The sequence below is a fragment of the Rhipicephalus microplus genome, chromosome 5, assembly GCF_043290135.1.
Source record: "Rhipicephalus microplus isolate Deutch F79 chromosome 5, USDA_Rmic, whole genome shotgun sequence".
NCBI classification, from domain to species: Eukaryota; Metazoa; Arthropoda; class Arachnida; order Ixodida; family Ixodidae; genus Rhipicephalus; species Rhipicephalus microplus.
The window spans coordinates 101,828,895-101,850,623 of NC_134704.1; the positions used below are offsets into that span (position 1 = coordinate 101,828,895).

The 21,729-nt window shown below is 47.3% G+C and overlaps 1 protein-coding gene across 1 annotated transcript in view; it reads right to left on the reverse strand.

The window, feature by feature from the left end:
- LOC142817888 (uncharacterized) overlaps positions 1-21,729 on the reverse strand; it is a 182,915-nt gene that overhangs the window by 98,421 nt on the left and 62,765 nt on the right. Inside the window, exons 5-6 of the mRNA XM_075895824.1 lie at positions 14,078-14,183; positions 796-867 (exon numbers count right to left, since the gene is read on the reverse strand). Of these exons, the coding sequence (XP_075751939.1) occupies positions 796-867; positions 14,078-14,183 (178 nt within the window). The remainder of the gene's footprint in view (positions 1-795; positions 868-14,077; positions 14,184-21,729) is intronic.

Below are 21,729 nucleotides of genomic sequence, written 5' to 3' on the forward strand. Positions count from 1 at the left end.
TATTGATTGAAAAGCAAATGTTGCACATATATGAGGCAGAACATCAACACGCCACGGACTATACTGTGGCGTGTTTCTTGATACTACAAAAGGCATACGTAAGTATTTTTTAACACCGTAGCTTTTACTACGCTGCGCTTACAATATAATGCTATGTCGAAAAGGCAGGCGGAAGAGTATCGTCGTTCAACGACTCTGCAGTGAACCTTGCAGATAAGGGGCCAATGTTTTTTTTTCTTAGGTTTAACTGAATATAGCTATAATCTTAATAAATGCAACTCTACGACAAAAACTGCTCAAAATACATGTAGCTAGTTTGCGTCCGTTCTCTCATTCAGCCAGGAATGTACCTAGCGATTCACAAAGCATGTTGCTTGAGTTCTTAGAATGTTTGTCATGTTTGTAATAATTTACCACTGACCGCTTAACTGTGCAGATACTCAACTACCACCAACATCCTACCAGCTGAGTGCGCGAATATCTTTATTACTTAGCCTCAAAGACATGCCTATTGTGCCGAGAATTCTACCAATGATGGCTGAACATCAAGCGACACGATATACATGTCTCGTCTGAACTATTCCTCACTGTACGACTCACAATAATAACTATTTCAACATTTTCCACCTATAATAGTTGGCCTGTGTCATGTGTATTCGTGGTAAGATGCCACCCAGAGTTCACGCGGCACTCTCCATGCTATCTGCAAACGAGGTTGCATATTATGCCGTAACGTTAATGAACACGCCGACGAACATTACGCTCATGTGGAAGTGGGCTGCCCGGTAGACTTACAGTATGGTTAGTTGAGGCATCAGCGGGAAGTCACTCTTCTGTAGCTTGGAGAAATGGTTCCCAGAGATGTCCCTGGGAAAAGAAGGCAGGATGGAACGAATAGCATTTTACTACCGCTCACTCTATTCATTGCTTTGTCTTCATTGTCTCAAAGCTCAATTTAACGTGAAGAAACCACCATATGATTACGAGAGATGCCGTAGTGGAAGGCTCCGGAAATGCCGGTCACCTAAGGCTCTTTAACGTGCACCCTATGCTGAGCACACGGGCGTAGAGCAATTTCGCCTCGAAATGCAGCCGCTGCAGCTGGGATTCGATCCCGCGACCGGTGGGTTAGCAGCCGAGTGCCTTAGCCACTAGGCCAGTGCGGCGTCCTATTTAAAAGCTGATGAAATAGCTGTGAAGAGAGCAGCTCATGGATTGCAAGAAGAATAATACTAATCATAGTACCAATAATGAAAACGTTATATTTTTCTAATGCTGTAAGTTCAGATAGAAAGGCAAAAGATATAAACGTGAGGCAAGTATAGCAGCATTGTAGGTAGCTCTGCTTTTATATGCGCATATTTAAACGAAATGAGTTATGAAATATCAGTGAACTCAGTTTGTAGGTGTCTGTGCATTCTAAGAAAAACAGGGCATGCAAACACGGACACACGGTGGAAGTCCGGACAACACGAGCACCTGCTAATGACTCCAGAAGCACACAAAAGGCGGGAGATATAGAAGTCACGAAAGCCCATGTGCGCACGTCCATGCAATATAGCAGAACCCATCAATCTAGCACGTGGCGCTCTACATGACAGATAACTGTCAAGGCATTTGATTTTATATTTATTCAAATTGACTGAACGTTGCCTCATGCGTGCACTACAGCTATTATCGATGTGTCAATGCTTAAATATTCAGACGCGTTGCTTCATTCTTCTTCCGGCGCAAAACTTCACATTCTTCGAATCTTGACGTGCACATAAACTCATGAGAGTTGTTAGTAGGCTTCTCCAGTTTTAAGTATGTGTTTCTAAAATAGACGCAAGAAATGCGAAGCATTTCTTTACGTACTGCAAGCGCGTTTATGTCTATCTATCTATCTATCTATTTATCTATCTATCTATCTATCTATCTATCTATCTATCCATGTACCCACATCCTGGTGCTCTTATGTAACCGCCTTAACTTGGAGTACACCAAACCAATGTCATTAAGGTGGGGGGGTAGGGGAGTGGTAAGATGCGTTTGCGAATTCGACGCACTTGTCACGACATAACTAATGCCCCAATGTCGTCGTGCACGTCATCACATTTCCAAAAAAAAAAACTGGCACATACTCAGGAACAGATAGTCCTAACCTGTCCGCCACGTCTTTGCCAGACATGGGAGTGGCTCGCTGCGTGCAAGTTCACGCCCCGCCAGACCTAAATAAAGTTTTTCCTACCCATACCCATGCTCGGGGTCGGGTATGTGCTACATGGTATGCCGGTATATGCCCCAGTTAATAGACATTTTATGTCGACCCAGGAACGGCGAGAACAGAAATGGGTAACTCTAACGATTGACCGTTAAAAAATCACAGCATATCTACGAGGTGATTGATGACGAGTGGGACGAAGCTCTCCATAGGAAGGTTAATCACCCTAATCGATCATCAAGCCAAGGGCGTGAGAGACACTGTGTGCGGTATACAGATAAACTTTCATTGTTGTTGAAGAAGAAGGACGGATTGTGGCGTTCCTTGAATAAGACGAATGGACTGACGGACCGAAGGACGGAAGAAAGGAAGGACGCACGGACGCACGGACAGCCACTTGGATGGACGGTCAGAAAGACATATGGACGAATGAACGAACGTACGTATGGACAAATGAATGAACGCACGCGTTGACGGATGGATGGACGGATGGATGGACAGATAGACGCACCTTTATAATTGGCCAATGACTGTTGAAGCTCTTCTGGCATGTTGTCGACAAAGAATATTGCAGCTGAAGGCGACCAAAGAGCTGCTGAAGTTTTTGGCGGCGAAGCTCCCTAAAGGGCCCCTAAGCCACCTCTAATATTTTCCCAAACATTTCAAGTAAACAAGCGCGTTGCATGCCGAATGCCGTCACGATCAACGATGCCGCACGCCCCAGTGCTACAGGTAGCGGGCGCGTCACAATTTCGCAAAAAAAACTATGGCTTCTTCTTTCCGGTCCCCGCCATTCCAGCCACTGACATGCGCGACATCACCAGTGAAACTCAATGACGTTACCACTTCCGATGCTTGTGATTAACCGAACGACAACCGACGACTCCAGGTCACTCGGAAAACACTGTTTGCGCGCACCTTGCTGTTCTTGGTCGTGCGGCCCGTAACGCAACAAAGGGTCCATACCGGCACGATTCGTAAGTCATGGGCCGGCACGACAGCAACAGCGGTTAGTCAAAAATCACTGCACCCAAATGACACACACAATACCGTTGACGGCGAGCTCGGTCGTTGGAGGGGGGGATCGCGGCAACCGGAAGTAGACGCTGTCTCATACAGTGTGTCAGCAGTGACGTATGTCACGCGAGATGAGGAGGGGAACTCAGCTGACTAAGCGAGGAGGGGCCAAGCGGTTTTGTAAAGGGTAGCGTAGGAAAGAGGGAAAAAAGCGATCGTCGCGTTTCGATCATCAAACGCGTGTAACTCCTCGGATATCCCGTCCCAGCACTTGAGATTGAAAGCTGTCCCACGCCCCTATCGCCTGCGATACGTAAAATACTAAGTGTTCATCCCTTACCACGTAACATGCACACCCAGCATGACAAGGGCCGGCGCGAATCCCACGTACGATACCTCAGCCGTATGCTCGAAGACATCCCGGAATCGCGTACTTTTTACACGGACACAGCCCGAACTCGCGAAGGTTACACCTCGGTAGTGTTAGATTCATGATGAAACAAGCGCAAAAATACACACACTCAGCGAGGACACAGACAAGCGCCACCAACACGCCCAACTGGCAGTCATCCTAAGTGTTAGATGGCACCAATTGCCTGCAGGACTGGGCTGCAATGCGTGGGACACATGACGTTCACGGCGAAATTCTTGGAGTTGCTCTAGCGATACAATACGCTATCCGTGTTCACAGTGAGGTCTACATATTGACAGACTCGCAACAGGCATGTCAGGTCTTCCTATCAGGGCATGGCATCCCAAGAAAGGCCCACCAAATTCTCAATCAAATGCCACTAACAGAGTCTAAGAGTACTTTTCGCATCTACTAACTCTGGACTCCTGGTCATGCCTGTCTGCCAGGCAACGAACGCGCACACGCTGTTGCCCGCGAAATTTCCCTCTGGGCGGCCCGGCAAGACGAGACGACCATTGTGGAGTGGGGGGATCCTCTTCCCTTTTACAAAGACATTTTTCGTCACTACAGGAAAGTCCATCGCCCTCAGAGCGCCCCACCGCCATCTTTCTCACGAGAGGAGGCAGTAGCGTTACGCCAGCTACAGGCTAAAACATTTCCCAATCTAGTATCGCTTCATAAATTCTACCCGCAGTGCTATGCAGACCGTTGCCCTGGCTGTCGAAACTCCCCCACGACTTTCCATGTCTCGATAGAGTGCACTGAGAACATCTTTTTCCCTTATCTGCTTTCCTTCCCCCTTTACGTAACGAGGAGCTGTGGGATGATGCTCTCCGCGATGGACCTCCCGAGGTCCTCCGAGATCTGATACAACGGGCCTGGCTCGTCACTGGAGTCGTCTTAGGGACCCCGGACTAGCGGTTCCTCCCATACCCTCCTTCTCCATGCTTTTGTGAATAAAGATGTTTCTCCCTCTCTCTCCGCTATTGCGGCACCGTTTCGAAAAATTCTCATGACTACGTGTTCGTTGTAAACTCAAGCACGACTTGCTCACCTCAACTAAACGCTGGGTGGTTTAGGAGCCATTTAAGGCGTGGGTTGTGCATCTCCTGTATGTAGTAGCCACCTCTAGTTTTAATTCTTCGAATGTCCGCTTGATGGCAGTACTTGTATATGATGAATATGTGATGAGAAGATACGGGATGGTGCTACTTACAGTGTTTATTAGATGAATGGAGAGACAAACAAACTGACGGACAGGCTGACCGACAGACAGACTGACGGACGAATGGACGTTTAGACAGATGGAGAGACGGACGGACAAAAAGCCAGCCAGATGAAGAGACGGAAGGACATACACACGGCGGATGGACGAACACAGCGATCGGATGATTCAGGGTTAGCCGATTAAACACTTCGAAGCTTCGCCCCACTGATCATCATAAACTCCGTGGATATGCTGTGATTTTTTCGGGGCGAAACTTTTCTTAGCCTAGCCTTGTCCTGCATGTAGCGTAAGCCAAAGAAGAGACAAGAAAATAAGGAGCCCCAGTATAATAGACCATGCTGTCTGATAGAATTACATACAAACTGCAGTTGAGGGAAGATATTTTAGATGGCGCTCTACCGATACTCTCCCATAAGCTGCTGCGCGGGTTGTGTCTGGGTGTGTGAGGAAGAAGTGTCACCCTCAGTCTCCACGCTAGTTGCCATACGAGGCGGATCGTTGGTGGGACATGAATGAAACAGAGCGGTGGGCGCGTTGAAGACGCTTACGCTCGGCTTCCACTGCTCGCGTCTCGTCGGTGTTATCCAGGCACCGGCTGCATTCTTGAACGTGATCGGACGCATGCACGCATGCACGGATCGACGGATGGACGGGCGGACGCACGGACGGATGGACAGAGAGACAGTCGGATGAACGGACAGAGAGACAGGTAGAGAGACATATGGACGGATGGACAGATGCACACACAGATAGAGAGACAGGCAGACAGACAGATGTACGAACAAACGCACGGATGTATGCATGGATGAACGCACGAACGGTCGCATGGCGCATGAATGGGCGCACGGACAGACGGAAGCATGAACGCTTCGCCCCACTCTTCACCATACACTCCGTGGATATGCTGTAATTTAAGAAAAACGACCTTGACAAGTGGCTGGGATAGTCATGTCGCGTTTCCGCACCAGCTTGGTGAACCCTTACTTGCTGAGTGATTGCGCACGTGCTATGTGATGTGCTCCCTTTCTGTATATTTCCTCCCTTTCTGTCCCTATTTGCTCTCTTTCCGCCCTTTCCTCTGTTTTTTGTTAGAACGGGTAGGGTAGAAAACGGTTATTCTCGACTGGTTCACCTCGCTACCTTTCCTTCTCCACCATTCTCTCTCTCCCCCTATCCATTGTCGTCATCGCGCCTTACACTTCAAAAATGGTGACGTTAGTTATACGAGTAAATAGTGGGTATATGGCTATTGCGTGGATAGTTTCGCCATTATTTGAGCGCGGTGAAAGAATCGCTGGTGGTAGAGAAAGATGAAGGCTGGCTGCTCGGTCGGACGTTTTCTGCTGTTTGCCGTGCTGTTACTCTTTCTAATTTTATTATCGTGCGAATAGTTTTCTGCTGACCATGTATAGCTTGCGGCCGGGTTTCCTATTTTATTGTTTCATGCGGCTCGTATGAGACGGCTGTTACACCAGCACAGTGCCGCATCTTATGCTGTTGTAACGGCTTTCTAACAGACAAACAGATATCGATTCGATTGTCCACAGGAGCGTTGCTGCCGTGAAACACCGAATTGAACGCGACACTTCATCATGTGCGCAAGTATGTGGATGGAAAAATTTTATTTCGTCAGAAAGCAACTGAGGATGATTCCGTGTTAGATGGCCATCAACCCAAGGTTGGCGGCGACCTGTGTGGCCCACTCCACGACCCTTAACTGGACGACTGGGTCTGAGCTGGTCAACACGGCCTCCCAGTGCTCAAGAGAGGGATCACGCATAATATCCACCGGCGGCGGCACTATGCTACATTCCCAAAATATGTGATCATATGTTGCCACAGCCTGACACCATTTGCATTGCGGCTTAATCTCCTCCGGGTACATTTTGTTCAACACGTAAGGGTTGGGAAAAGATCGCGTCTGCAGTTTTCTCCAGACGCATTCCTGCGCCTTAGTCAACCGCTTGTGCGGGGGCGGATAAAACCTCCGCTCTAGTTTATAATGATTCGTTATGTCATGAAAGGACACCAGCCCATCTCTCGCGGACCTCCCCGGAACTGGCGGCTCACCTACCCGGCTGACGAAACCTCGAGCATTCAGGTGAGCCGCCTCGTTCCCAGGGTTCCCAGAGTGTGCTGGTACCCAGACAATTTCTATTTCTCTCATTTCTCGTCCCGTGGCCCTATGCAGAAATCGTGCAGCGGTCGCCGATATTCTGCCCCTCGCCAGATTTCGGATGGCTGTCTTTGAATCACTGAAAATCAAATCTGACTGCGAATTAGTTATAGCTAGCGCTATCGCCGCTTCCTCTGCAGTTTCCGAGGAGCGGGTTTTGACCGATCCAGAAGCGATCAAGCGCCCCCACCTGTCCACCACCACAATCACAAAAGCGTCTTTGTCCTTATATTCCGCAACATCTGTATAGACTGCCGCTTTGTACTCGCCGTACTCAACGTGTAAAGCTCTGGCTCTTGCCTGCCTGCGCTGCGTATGGTGAATCGGATGCATATTTTTGGGCAAAGGTTTTATGTACAGGGCCTTATGTAACTCTCGCCGCACCTGAATTTTAGTGTCCCCAGTGGGAGCCTCTGCTCCAATGCCAATCCTTTCCAATATAATCCTGCCCGCTTTGGTTGTCGAAAGCCTAGCGTGCTGCATCACCAGATGCGCTTCCCATAATTCATCCAGGGTGTTGTGTACCCCTAGTTTTAACAGCCTTTCTGTAGGCGCGTTGTAAGGCAACCCAAGCGCTGCCTTGTAAGCTTGCCGGATCATAGCCTCGACCTTACCTTTTTCTGCGGCATCCAACTTCATATAAGGTGTCGCGTAAGTAATCCTGCTGAGCACAAACGCCTGTACCAGCTTACAGAGTTCTTTTTCTTTAACCCCGCTCTTACGGTTAGCGATTCTTCTGATTAGCCTGACAGTAGCATTGACCGTGGTCTTAAGTTTTTCAAGGGCCACCCTATTCTTCCTGTTAGTTTGCAGATATAGGCCAAGAATTCTAATCGTTTGAGCTTCAGCTACCGGCCTACCCCCTACCTTTACCTCTAACGGCGGTGGCGGAATATAGTGTCTTGCATGTAGCCCTCTGGGTTTGTCCCGAACCACAAAGAGCTCGGACTTTGGCTGAGAGCATGAAAGTCCCGCCTCCCCTGCCAACTCTTCGACAATATTAACTGCCTGTTGCAGTGTTTCTTCCAGATGCGCGTCACTACCCCTGGTTACCCATAAAGTAATATCAACTGCATAAAATGTGTGTTTGAGTCCCGGTATCTCCTCCAGACTCGGCGGTATTTTAATTAAGGCGATGTTAAACAGGAACGGTGACAAAACTGAACCCTGCGGCGTCCCTTTGCCTCCCAACGCGAATGAGTCCGATTTGATATCTCCTATTGAAATTTCTGCGGTTCGGCCCTCCAAGAATGATCTGATGTAGCGAAATGTCCTGACCCCTGGGCCAATTTCCGATAGGTTATTCAATATTGCCTCATGCGAAACATTGTCGAAAGCTTTATTCAGGTCAAGCCCCAATACAGCTTTGGTGCCCGTGCCATGCCCGGGATTGACTACATCATGTTTTAACTGTATCATGACATCCTGTGTGGACAAATTGGCCCTGAAACCTATCATAGTTGGGGGAAAGATGGCCTTGTCCTCTGCATAATTCTGAAGCCTGTTGAGAACCACGTGCTGCATCAATTTGCCCACGCATGATGTCAGCGATATGGGGCGCAGGTTTTCCAAGCAGAGTTTCTTGCCTGGCTTCGAAATAAATATAATCCTAGCATGCTTCCATTGTGCTGGGATCTCCCCGGCCACCCAATACTCATTTATCAAGTCAGTATTTGCCCCGACCGATTTGAAATCTAGGTTTCTCAGCATTTTATTAGTAACTCCATCCGGACCTGCGGCAGACGTAGTACGCAGCTGCCCCATGGCAAACTCCACCTCCGCAATTGTGAACTCTTCATCTAGGTCTGAGTTTTCCACCCCCGAGTAGTGTGGCAAGCAACCGTCTACTCCATCAGTTATGTACCAATTCCGGAGTTCCTGTATAAACTCTCCAATTGTGCCTTCATATTGATGCATTAACCGAGTCATTTGCCCCCGTTGCGCCGATTTTGTTGCTGCCGGATCCAAAAGATGCCTTAACAGCTGCCATGTCTTTTTGCATCCAAACTGTCCATTCATGCGATCACAAATCTGGCCCCACTGCTTGGCTTGTAACTCAATTGTATAATTTTCGATTTTACGTTCTAACTTGGCAGTCCTTCTGCGAAGGACGCCATTATGTTTTTGCTTCTTCCACCTTCTCAAGAGACTCGCGTGTGCTTCCCACATGTGTAATAGTCTCGAGTCAGCGGTAAACTCCTCCTGCTCGACTGGCACTTCTACCGTGGTATTACTTACATCCTCCTTGAGCGCCTGTACCCATGCATCCAGGTCATTAATTTTCCCGTTTACAGTGTCCGCTCTGTTTTTCCTAAATCTGTCCCAATCTGTAATTCTATGCCCCCTCACTTTGTCTTTATGCTTCGCAGCGCTAAACGTCGTGGAAAGGATATAGTGATCACTTCCTAGCGCTTGTCCCGTGTTAATCCACTTTGCATTACTGATGCCTCTAAAAAACGTAAGGTCTGGGGAGGTATCCATGCTTATGCTGTTGCCTATCCTCGTATGATCTTGTGGATTGCTTAACAGCGTCCATCGCAGATCCCGGGCAACTTGCCAAAGCCGATTGCCCTTTGGGCTGGCTCGAATATAACCCCACTCCGGGTGAGGCGCATTGAAATCTCCTACCACTATAAGCGGAGCGCGAGCTGCTAACCGTTGAGTTTGAATCAGGAGTTGTGGCAAGCCCAATCCTTTATCTTTTGGAGAACTATACACATTAAGTAAAAACAGACTCTTCTCATACTTTCGTTTAGGCAAAATCACAAGCAAGACATAGTCTTCCCTGCTGCTATCTACGGAATGCTGAATGGCAGTGATGTTGCGATGGACTAGCACGGCTGTGAAGACGCGTGATACGCCCCTTGAATCAATTCCTGGCGCTGTAAATGCCTTAAATCCAGGTAATTTTACGGAACCACTAGCCTCCTGTAAGGCTATTATGTCTGGTTTACTGTGCAGATTTTGTACGTGCAACTGCAGGTTACCCCGCTTTTGACGAAAGCCCCTGCAGTTCCACTGCCAAACCTCAATTTGCTGGCGAGGCGCCATGATGAGGCACCAGGTTGACTAATGGCACTTGGCCACCCACGGGAGGCAGTCTTGCCTCCAATAGAGTATGAATCTGCAGAAACATGCCCATGACCTGGGTTTGGGAATCCTTAAATTCAGTGGAGAGCATGCCGAGACGCTCCTCTATTGTGTCTAATCTGGCTTCGATCTTTTCGACTCGAGCCTCCAACCTATCCTGTCTTTTCCCTTGTTTGCCTACTTTATCCGCAAGTGTTGTTACATCCGACTTAAGACTAATGACCTTAAAAACAGGCTGTGGCATGTCTACTGGTGACGTTTCGGCTAATCGTTTTGCGTTAGCTACCTCATCCCCCGGCAGTGGTCTCTTCACTGTCCCCCGATTCTCCACTTCCATAGCTGCACTCTCCTGTACGCGAGCAGACGCCTCTTGCGTCGCTTTCTGTAGGCCTTGCACTGCTGGTGCCTGTGTCCCCTGCCGTTGGTCGTTTCTAAGTGTGCGTTCCATCTCAGCAATTCTGTTTTCCATTCTTTTAATCAAGTCTCCCTGTCGCTGAACCAGCGCTGCTAACTCGCTCTCTCGAGCGGTTTCGTTCTGGGAGGCCGTGCTTGACAAGCTCACCTTTTTGTTGGTGTCGCGTGCGAAGCTGTTGGTACTGGATGCTCGTCCACCATCTTGGCCGCCCCCGCGCCCTGGCAATGGCGGGAAGGAACTCGACCGGTCCCTGCTTTTGCTTCTGCCTTCTTTACCCCTCGGTGACCGCTCCGTGGCCCTCGAGGAACGCTTATCGTTGCCAGCTTCGCTCTCTCTTTCGATGCTCTGCTGCCGGCCTGTCGGTGGCTTGTGAGCCAGGCGAAACTTGCAGTTCAGGCTCCCTGTGTGATGCGCACCATGGCACACGATGCAGACCGGCGTGCACGTAGGTGGCTCTTCTTCTGGCGGGGCAGGATGGTCCTTCCCGCAACGGTGACATAGGTTGCTCTTCGGACGATAGCAAACGTCCGCTCGATGTCCAACTCGTCTGCAGTTGTAGCAGGTCTCGACTAAATTTCTGTACGGGATCACAGCGTACAGACAGTTCCAGTAAGTAATCTGCCGGGGTATGCGTTTTCCCCCGAACGTAATCTGAATCGCCTTTGACTTTCCCAGAGGTCTCGCGTCCAGAATGTCTATGCCTTCATTCTTCTTCAGGAATCCCGCCCGAACTTCTTCCACTGGGCATCCATCATAAGCATTATAAATCACTCCCCGCACGGAGTTCTCCAACGGCGCCACGAACGCCGAAACCGGCAGGTCACGATCACTCAGCTTGAGCGTCTTCACAGTCGCATATGCCCCACTGCGATTTATGCACGGTGTGCTCACCGTCAACGTGTTGTTTGTGCCATTAACCCGCACAATGTCTTCTTCCGCGGCAATCGCACTCGTTAGACGCGCTGCTGCTCTCAGTGCACATCCGAGTTCTCTCGCTGTCACAACACTCAAGTCCCAGTTCTGGGGCCTGTACACAATCTTGAAATCCGTGGCTGGCAACTTGAGAAACGGTCCGCGTTTCTTCCATACCGGCGCTTTCCCCCGCTTGACTTGCTGCGCTCCGTGCGTCTTGCGCCCGTCGCTGCCGGCCTGCGTCTCGCAAGGCTTACTCTTGGCGTTGTCGCCATGCTGAGTCTTCTTAAATCGGTCCTGTGCCTTCAGCACTGGAGCCCACTCTCCCGCTTCAAAATCTTCGGGTGTTATAGTCTCCCCTTCGACGTAGTACTCCATCTTCAGCCCAACAAGACCCGCGGTCACCGGGCGCAAGTCAGACGCCGGGCGACGCGGCCCAGGCCAGGCTTGGCCTAGGAGATAGGCCTAGCCTTGCCACCGCGGGGTTGATAGGAAAATCTCGGAAACTCCAAAAACGGGGAAAAACTTGCCTAAACGAGTGGTGTCCGTAGGTACAGGGCAACCTCCTGCAGACGAGCCCACTGACAGCAAGTCCAGAAAAAAGCGCGTCCGCCGATAGTCGGTCACCGGGCCGGAGCTCATGCGAAACACGTCCGAACAGCGTCTAACTCCAGCCGCCTCTCCATTTAAGAGCCTGTGCGCAAGTAAACGCCAGCAATGTGGCGTGCCGAGCAGCCGTCACAGTACGTAATGAGACATACCATACGTAATACGGCACTAAACATGAGATTTACATCAGTGCTGCCCTGTTGTATTCACCCCATACTATTTCTTTTCATTTCTTCAATGAACAGCTGCTCCAGAGTGCATGTTCGGCTTGTTTGTCGTTCATCTTTAGAATGAAGCAAACTAAACACATGACAAGAAACAATGTGAAATTCACATTCACTTGCCTCTGACGTTCAAAAACGAAGTTCTATTGAATCATCACATAACATATACAGCCCTTCTTTACACTTTATTAAACCTTGCACTTGGTTGTTTTTGACAGTGCCGTTAGTGACGCGCATGGGTGCATGTTAATGTGATAAACAATCGTGCCATTACTCGAACTCTCTATCCATTTAATGAAATTAATGGTTTACTTATACACTCGTTGTCACCGGTGAAAATATGACGACGAATTTCACTCACTTACTTTACGTTTTTGTAAGAAGTCGCCGAATCAGTAATCAGAGCAAGACAGGTACACACACTTCTTTCACAGTACTGCAAAGAAAACTATGAGGCTGTTATTTTTTGTGTGTGTGTGTGTGTGGGGGGTGGTGTATATATGCCCACACATCCTGTCGCTGAGGCATCTATCCAGTCTACTCAGTATAGCTTATTCCTCAAGTGGTTGTAATCCAATAATTGACACCAATCGCACACACTACAATCTTTTTCTTGGTGTGTATTTTCACAAACTGTCATTTTCGTACGTTTTGACGGGGTCTTCTAGAAAAGAATGTTAAATTTCGTAGGGGTTGAAAATGAAATAGAAATAATGAAGCTATTGGCCTTCTTTTTTCTCATTTCTACCCTTCGTCACCTGTTATAAATATATGGTATCACCACCAAATTTTTTTCTGTGTTCGTACCTGTTGACAATTACTTTCACTGAACCTGCTTCAGCTATGCTTGCGACACTATGACGATGAGAGAAACAGAATATGAATAGTATTGGTGTCAGACGATGCTATGTTGATCGCAATTAAGCCTATCTGGGACCTAATATCTCACCATTGATCGGCACCCTTCTTCATCTAGCGTAAAGAACTAATCGCGATGAAGAGATACGATTCGGATAAGGCCCGATTGTGATCAAAAGCGTGTGCATGACCACGGTATAAAAGAAAGACAGAGAAATTAACCGGAGCTGTGCTCGGAAGGCAACACTGCACTGGGCAACGGGTAAGCAAAGTTAAAGAGGAAAGAAACGTCAGTGCTTCAGCCGACGTAGTAATTTGCCGCTTGATATCACAGAATGTGAATCAGTACAGTAATATTTAAAAAAAGTGCTGTTGTTGCCGTTTGGAAATGTGATGAGCAGCCGTGTGGTCGCAGTATCTTCGCAACGTTGAAAAAATGCTTAAGTTCAGGTATTCGACAGCAATGCCATAGCGAAGCGTCTCGTTCAATGAAGTCGGACAAAAGCACAAGAAATGCACAATAGTTTCACCGAAGGCCCACTTGTTGCACTCGGTGCTGTATGCTATCTCAACCTTAATTGGGTCGTTGTTGATTAACAATGCACACAGGCGCAGAAGGGTGCAATACAGATTCTTCTGGCACTATCCCACTAAAACGACATGCTTCAGCACTGCCAAGTGATTGCGGCAACTAGGGCAAGGACCTCGCTTATGAAGCTGCCACAAAAGTATGCACCGAGGCGAACCTTGGTAGAATACCTTTATCAAGTATCGACTTGCCTGTCGAAATGGCAGTTCACATATAGTTGATTGCCTTCCCTAGAACCATCTCTACGGCTCTGATAAAATTATGTGGCTGAGTAGCATGCACAAAAAAAAATCTAATCCACAGTTGCATATCTACAAAAGTATGTAAATTTCCGCTGTTCTTACAGGTTTGTGACGTTTTGAGGAATGGTTGGTGGTAGGGCCCGCAGCCCGGTGTTCTCACAAAAGAAGCTGTTGTTTTTGGAGCAGCGGCATCCGGGATGGATCCAATCTGAAATAGAAAAACAAAAGTATTTTAAATAAGCAATGAAAAAGAAAGGTATAAAACTAATGTTTCTCAGTTGTAGGCTTAGTCATGGAGCTTAGACAGTAAAGTTGGCCGTAAACATGTTCTTTGGGATACTGAAGCTTGTAATAGAGATTTTGATTCACTTGACGACACTTCGCGAGACCGGCATTGGCGTCAATAGATAAAAAAACTAAATAAAAAACCGCCAGGCCTGTGCGGGACGCGCAGCACAGTGATAGTGAAAGCTACAAGAGCGGCCTTTCTATAGAGCCTTTTTTAACATTTTTGCGGCAGATAGTACAAATGACATAAAAATAACTTTTCTGCAGTGGGCAAGCGTCCACTATTCGATTGTTGTCTATTTTTGGAAAATCATGGTGCCCCGCTACAACCTTGTAAGGCATCATTGCGCTTTGCTGATGCTTGCTTATATGTGCTTTACGGATGCTTTGACCTGAAACCTTCATAGGGTTAGTTTGCATCGGCGTTTCAAGCAACGATGCTTCAAGCGTTTTATGAACAACTAAAGTTTCGGCCGGGCTGATATTCGGAGTTCGTGAAGTTCACTGCTGAAGAATCCGTTAAGAACACAATGTTGTATGGAATTCGTTTTGTAATGGCTATAATACATTTGTCGGGGTGGCCTTCCATACGTACGTTATGTGCATTCCTTGACCTCATTTGTAATAAATACCAAGTAACAGAGGAAAAAAAACGTTGGCATAGCTCAGAGGCACAATACTGGACTACCACGCAGAAGGTCATGGTTCGATTCCCACCCAATCGATGCTACCTTCCATTATTTATAGTTTTTTATACTTCGCGTGATTCTGGTTCTTGTTATCAATGAAAGCTAGAGACATTTGCGGTCCAAAAATGAGTCCTTGTGATCTCATGACAGCTTTCACTATAAAAAGTCCGTCAAATTCATGTGATACTCAAGTGAATGTACGTATGCGGTCGGCGTACCAAAAGCCACATGACCTCATTCGAAGATGACATAAATGATGCCACCCTATAAATTCACGATAACTTCAAAGACGTCGGGAATTCGAGCCACCATAGCGACCTAATTATGACGTCACAATGAAGTCAGAACATGACGTCTCATGATGGCGTCATTGTATAATTTCGACGATCAGTCAAACTCAAAGGCAGGCTTATTACAAAGGCTGTGAAACTCTCTGAAGTGTAGTTTGGAATATGGTAAAGTAATACATACACTGAGAAGGAAAATCAGAGTAAGAAGGCGGCTTTCACTTTCTACTCGTCTTGGAGGTTGCATAAAAGACACTGCGAGAATTCCCATTCTAAATCTTTCCATGCCGTGTTTTCCATGCCGTGACGTGTTTTCGTCACGAAAATGATGTCAGAAAATGCATGATCTCATATAAAAGAAGAACTTGAAAAAAACGTTACATTGACGATAGTCAAACTCACGACCTCTTGGCCATCGACAAGAATCACCGGGCACGCTATTCATAGCGTGGCGAATATGTGGGACGTCGCAGTAAACAATCCTGAGATGAAAGCCTAACAATAATTGATTCGAGAAAAAAAAAAGCAGAAGCTTGATGCTGCTTTTGCTTGCTACCGGTCAGCTGTCAGCTCACAATAAGATAACCTGTATACGTGTAGCCAACAGCCAAAATAGAGTGTGTGACACTCGCCTTTTTTTTAATAAACGTATATAAAGTGAGGTTGGTGCCAATGCGTGGCACCGGCTACTCCTCTTCTTTTGTACGAAGGTCGACATCCCATAGTTTGTAGCAAACACAAGGCTATATAATGTACATAACACGACACTTACACAATAGGTCCACGTTTTTCAATACTGAAATGTGTCCACACCTCACAGAAATGTGTCCACACCACATATAAATGCATCCACGCCATAGAGAGCTTGTAAAAACACAAGTAATCATGCCAATTCACGTGTCCACGAAAAATAACAGCATATCCACGGAGTGAACGACGATGAGTGGGGCGAAGCATCCGTCAGCCCATCCGTGCTTTCATCCATTCATTCTTTCTTGCTTCCGTCCATCCGCGCGACCACCCATGCGTCTATCCATGCATCTGTCCGTCTGTCTAAGCGTCCGTCCATGGGTCCATCCATCCGTCTGTCGGTTCTTTCGTGCGTCAATTCGTCTGTACTTCCGTGCGACCATCCATTCGTCCTTTCGTTTGCTAGTCTGTCTGCCCGTCCGTTCGTGCGTCCGTTTTTGCGTTCATCTAGTGAACCCTCCAAGTACAACCATCTCTCATATCACATTCCATGTGACACATACCTGCTCTAGAGCGGGTATGTGCTACCGGTGGCTACTTACAATTACTACTACATATATCGGAGGATGTACAGACTCACGCCTTAAGGAGCTTCACCCTTAAAACATTACACCATAGTGAAACACCAAAATATTGTTATGAAACATACCGGCTATCAATAACGATAACACAGTTTTTTTTCTTTTAATACTTTTGAGATATTTTTTATTCTTCCAAAAAGTGAACAAGTGCACACGCTGTAGTAGCTTGTAGCTTTCCTTTTGGTCATGGACCCAAGATTTCCGCAATCGATTGAGGTGGCTTATTCAAAGAATATAGTTTTTGTAAAAGTTTCTTTGGAGGCCTGTCATAATTTTTACAATGTAGAAGAATCTGCTCCACGTCTTCTTGTGCTTCTCCGCATAAATGGTTGGACTACCACCTTTCCTTGTTCTATAGAGAAAGGCCTCCTCACACTCGCCTTATGACTACTCATGATGCCCGCTGAGGCTTCCACGTTTAAGTGCACATATATACCCTATAAAATTGACCAAGGAGTGACCGCCGCCGTAGCTCAGTTGTAGAGGATCAGACGCTTCATTCGATGGTCGCAAGTTTGATCCCTGCTGATAGCATTTTGCCTTTCGTCTACTTTTCTTTGACTCATTTACATTGCAATTACTTCCAATAACATTCCATTATTTCTCTCTATGTTGTCATTATTATTGTATCTAACAAATAAAACAAGTCATTAGACAGACACTAATGTGAGACGATGGATTGGTTTAGGTTGATAGTGTTTTTAAGAACTGTAACGTCGTTAAACTTACCACTGTAAGATCATTATTCGAGGAGTAAATCAAAGTCGAAAGTACCGTTTTTTCAAGTTCGCGCCGAAATGCAGCTACGTGACACCGCTAATTCAAAACTTTACTTGTACTTAGGTAATACGTGCTTGGCGAAGTTTCGCGAAACTTGATTGATTGATTGATATGTGGGGTTTAACGTCCCAAAACCACCATGTGTATATGAGAGACACCGTAGTAGAGGGCTCTGCAAATTTCGACCACCTGGGGTTCTTTAACGTGCCCCTAAATCTGAGCACACGGGCCAACAGCATTTCCGCCTCCGTCGGAAATGCAGCCGCCGCAGCCGGGATTCGATCCCGCGACCTGTGTATCAGCAGCCGAGTACCTTAGCCACTAGACCACCACGGCGGGGCTTCACGAAACTTGGTGTATAAGTCCCTGGCCCATATTAACATACAGGGTGCATTTTTAACCTGTATACACCTTTTCACAGGAAGGAAAAAAACACCGCCATGATGGGCTGTGCGCGGGAGTACAAAGGCTAAGGGCACAGCGTTGCCAGTGCATTTTTGAGGGGACGGGCCAATTTGCACAGTCTAAGGAGGGCTATGGCAGTGCCCAGGCAGGCGTTTATGAAAAGGAGAATACAATGTCTAAGCTCATGCCGTCATGGCACTTGGTGCAGGAATTTCAAGGTGACGCCGTCAGCCACATCCTTTTTGTGCGTTTTATCGCTTGCCAAGCGTCATCTTTTGGCCAGCCTGGTAATTTTGAAATTTCGAAATGGCTTTTACTATTAAAAGAAAAACTATTTGCCTCTTCAGGGTTCCTTTAAACTTACGCTTCTTTCATTCGTTCATAACAAGGATCCCGTTCTGGCACACTTTGTGCCCTCTCGTACATAGTGTGCGAGGGATCATTAGCCAGCTACCACCTCGCAATAAAATAACGCTTCACGTGACACCAACCGCCAGGAAACAATTGTTCCACTCTCGGTGTCATGGCTACTAGCGGCGCGGACCAATACCCCCAGGTCCAAAATGCGCATATATACCCTTTGAAGTGGACGTAGGGATACCCCCCCCCCCCCCCTGTAGCTCAGTTCACGGAGCATTGGACGCGTTCTTCGAGGAGGCAGGAACACGAAGAGAAAAGGCAGGGAAGTTAGCCAGATGAGCGTTCGGTTTGCTACTCTACACTGGGGATAGGGGGATGGCGATTAAAGAGAGAGAGAGAGAAAAGTGAAGGAGAGCACAGCACGCACAAAGATGTACAGTCAGTCAGTCACTGAGGCGGGGAACGTTTCTGACCGACATGACTTCAGCATTCTTACATGCGACAGGGAAATTGCGACATTGGAGAGGGTCATGGGCGATCCTTGAGGACTAGTGAAGCGCTGAAAACACTGGATTAAGAACCTCCAGCATTGTCAGGGCTGTTTGAGCTGAAGAAGTATTTAGCTTTTTCAAAAGCATAAATATGTTCTCTATGATAGATCGTAGCGTCACAGGGATGTCATGGTCTTTTTCATGCATGGCGTGGTTAACCAGCGCTGTCGTTGACTCGGTCAATGTCGGCTCGGTCTGCTGCGACCGTTCCATTTGCTGTGGATTTTGCTGTGGTTTTGAGTGCGGTTGTGGTTCTGGCTATGGTTGTGGCTCTGGCTGCAGGTTTGGTAATGCCGAGCCAATTATCGGTGTCCATGCGCTCTGGTGTGGTCCTGTCTTCCGGAACTGACGCGGACACGTATGGTGTAGGAAGCAAAGGAGGTCGTGTCACCTGTGAACCACGTGTCACAGAGTTCCTTGAACCACTACAGTGTCGGGAGCGCTGCATTCTGACGACAGCAACAGCTTCCCGACGAGACGACCGGTCTCGCACCATGCGCTTAAGAATGTCTTTTTCATTCTATATCTTGGGGCAGTCATTTGACGAAGCGTTGTGGGACCCGAGGCAATTGCAGCACTTGACTACCATGTCGGCGCAGGAGTTTGTAGCGTGTGGTTCGGCGCAACGCGAGCAAATCATCATGCTCTGACACTTGGCTCTCACGTTTCCTAACCTCTAACACTTGCGGCATGAAGTGGCCTTGGAATGAACGGTCGTACAGGATGCTGAAAGTGGCCCACCTTGACTCGCGAGTGCAGAGATCGCAAGGACCCTGCCGGCAACAGTCACCTTCTCGTACACTTTTCTTTCTTCAGGTTTACATTACAATAATTTCTAATAACATCACCTATACATATCTTGCCATCAGGTTTTCTGTTAGGTTTCAGTAACAAAATGTTTTACTTTCGTGTTACACCAATTCTTACGAAGTTGGGATCAGCCATATTTCGATTGCGAGAGAGAGAGAAAAATAAACAAAAGGAAAAGACAGGGAGATTAACCTAGACGAACTGGTTTGCTACCCTGTACAGTGGTGGGGAAAAGGGCCGGAAAGAGGATAGCTATAGAGAGATTGCAATCTACGAGAAAGGCATGACCTTATTAAAAACACCACCTTCTTTGATAGACACATTACCATCTTCCTAATCCTAATGATGACCAAATTCTTGCGAACTTAAACGGCAAAATGAATATGATTCTTCACTAGCATTGCTTGCACGAATAGCTCAATCCTTGCACACTTACGGCGTTTACCTCTTACTGCGTAGGCTCAGTGACTCGCAGTGCCGTGGGTTGCAAAACTCTAGAGAACTTCCGAGAACTTCCGAGTCGGGATCTGCGCTGGCCAATTCTTCTAAAACAACTCATTCAATCAGTGCATCCCGTTAGGCAGCACTCACAAGGCACGGGCCACAACTATATTGTTAAAAACATGGCACGCGTGAAAAGTCCGAACAGCTGCCGCTTCTTGAATATTTATAAGTGCCACAAGAACTCGACGAGACGCGTTGGATTCGCGCGGACAAAGTGACGTGCCATTTTTGCTGTTGTCACGACAGAACCTAGCAACACTACGGGTTTAACGCTCACTGGTCGATTTTTCTCGCGCAACTCTTGACAGTGACATGGCCGATCAATAAAATCGAGCAGCCGTGACAGTTCCTTGAATATGTGAGCACTGCGCCAACCTTGGCGATTGCAAAAGACTGGTGGGTTATTGCAATCAATATTTGCCACCTCACTGCCCCAACAGACAGGAGCCTGTTCTTGGGGGTCTCATGTGCAAGTGATGTTACTTAACGATGGTGCTGATCACTACAGACTTCACGGCAAAAGGCAGAGGTGGGGTCGAACGAGCCTTTTCAGAAAGACGTGGTGCGCAGACATATATGTGCACGCAGAAAAACTGACACACACAAACACACACACGCACACACACACACACACACATATATATATATATATATATATATATATATATATATATATATATATATATATTTATATATATATATATATATATATATATATAGAGAGAGAGAGAGAGAGAGGTAAATTTCTCACAACTAGTTTCCGTATTCCGAGCAATCAGATCTGTGATTACGTCGAATGCATGGCACGGAAAGCCCGCTGATCATTCAGGAGCAGCTCCACAATGAAAAATTGAAGCAAGAGGTGCTACGGAACGACCGCTGGTATTTAGGACTATTGCTTACACATTGTTCGCAATGATAATGCTCTATGTTCGTAAAAGTCAAACACGTTCAACGTAAGTTAATAATACCTTGGGTTATACGTCCCGAAACCACGCAATGCTTATGAGATTATGAGAGACGCTGTAGTGAAGCGCTCGGAAACTTTTGACCGTCTGGTGTTCTTTAGCTGTCCCTGACATCGTACAACACACAGGCCTCTACTGTTTCACCTCCATCTAATACCGGTGTCACACGGGCACTTTTAATCGCAATCAGGGTGATCCGGATGAGTTCTCTTGATCGCGACCAACTTCATGACCGCTGCTACACGGCCCAAGCTAATCCGCTTCAAGCTTGCATCAGATGAAATACTCCAGGCAGCATTTGCGTGCCGTAAAACATGTCACTGATAAAACTCGACGCACAATATATCTATAGAGCCCTTTATCAGCAACGTTATTCGTGCAAGAACCACTCGAACGTCCAAAACTTTGCAGGCCACTGCGATAGTAATTTCATAAATCCATCACTCGTTGAAATTTTTCTAGCACTTACTTGTATTGCTGTGTGAGATTAATAACCTTCACTTTTTTTTTCTGATGGCCCCCGCTCGTAGCCGTGTTGTCGTAGCGAAGCGTCAATCTCGTTGCACGCGTCAGTGTTTCACTTCTGGCACCTCAAGTCTGTTCCAGTCGCTGCTGCCAGCAGTCAATTGCTCTCAAGATCTCTTCATTCAACCACGAAGTGCGCGTACGTTGCGACGTAGTCGAAAGGCTTGCTACACTCATAATCAGTTTGCTTCTAAGTGTTCCAACAGCTCCGACGGAGCGAGATTTGAACTAAGCGCTGAAGGCAACAGTCGACTGC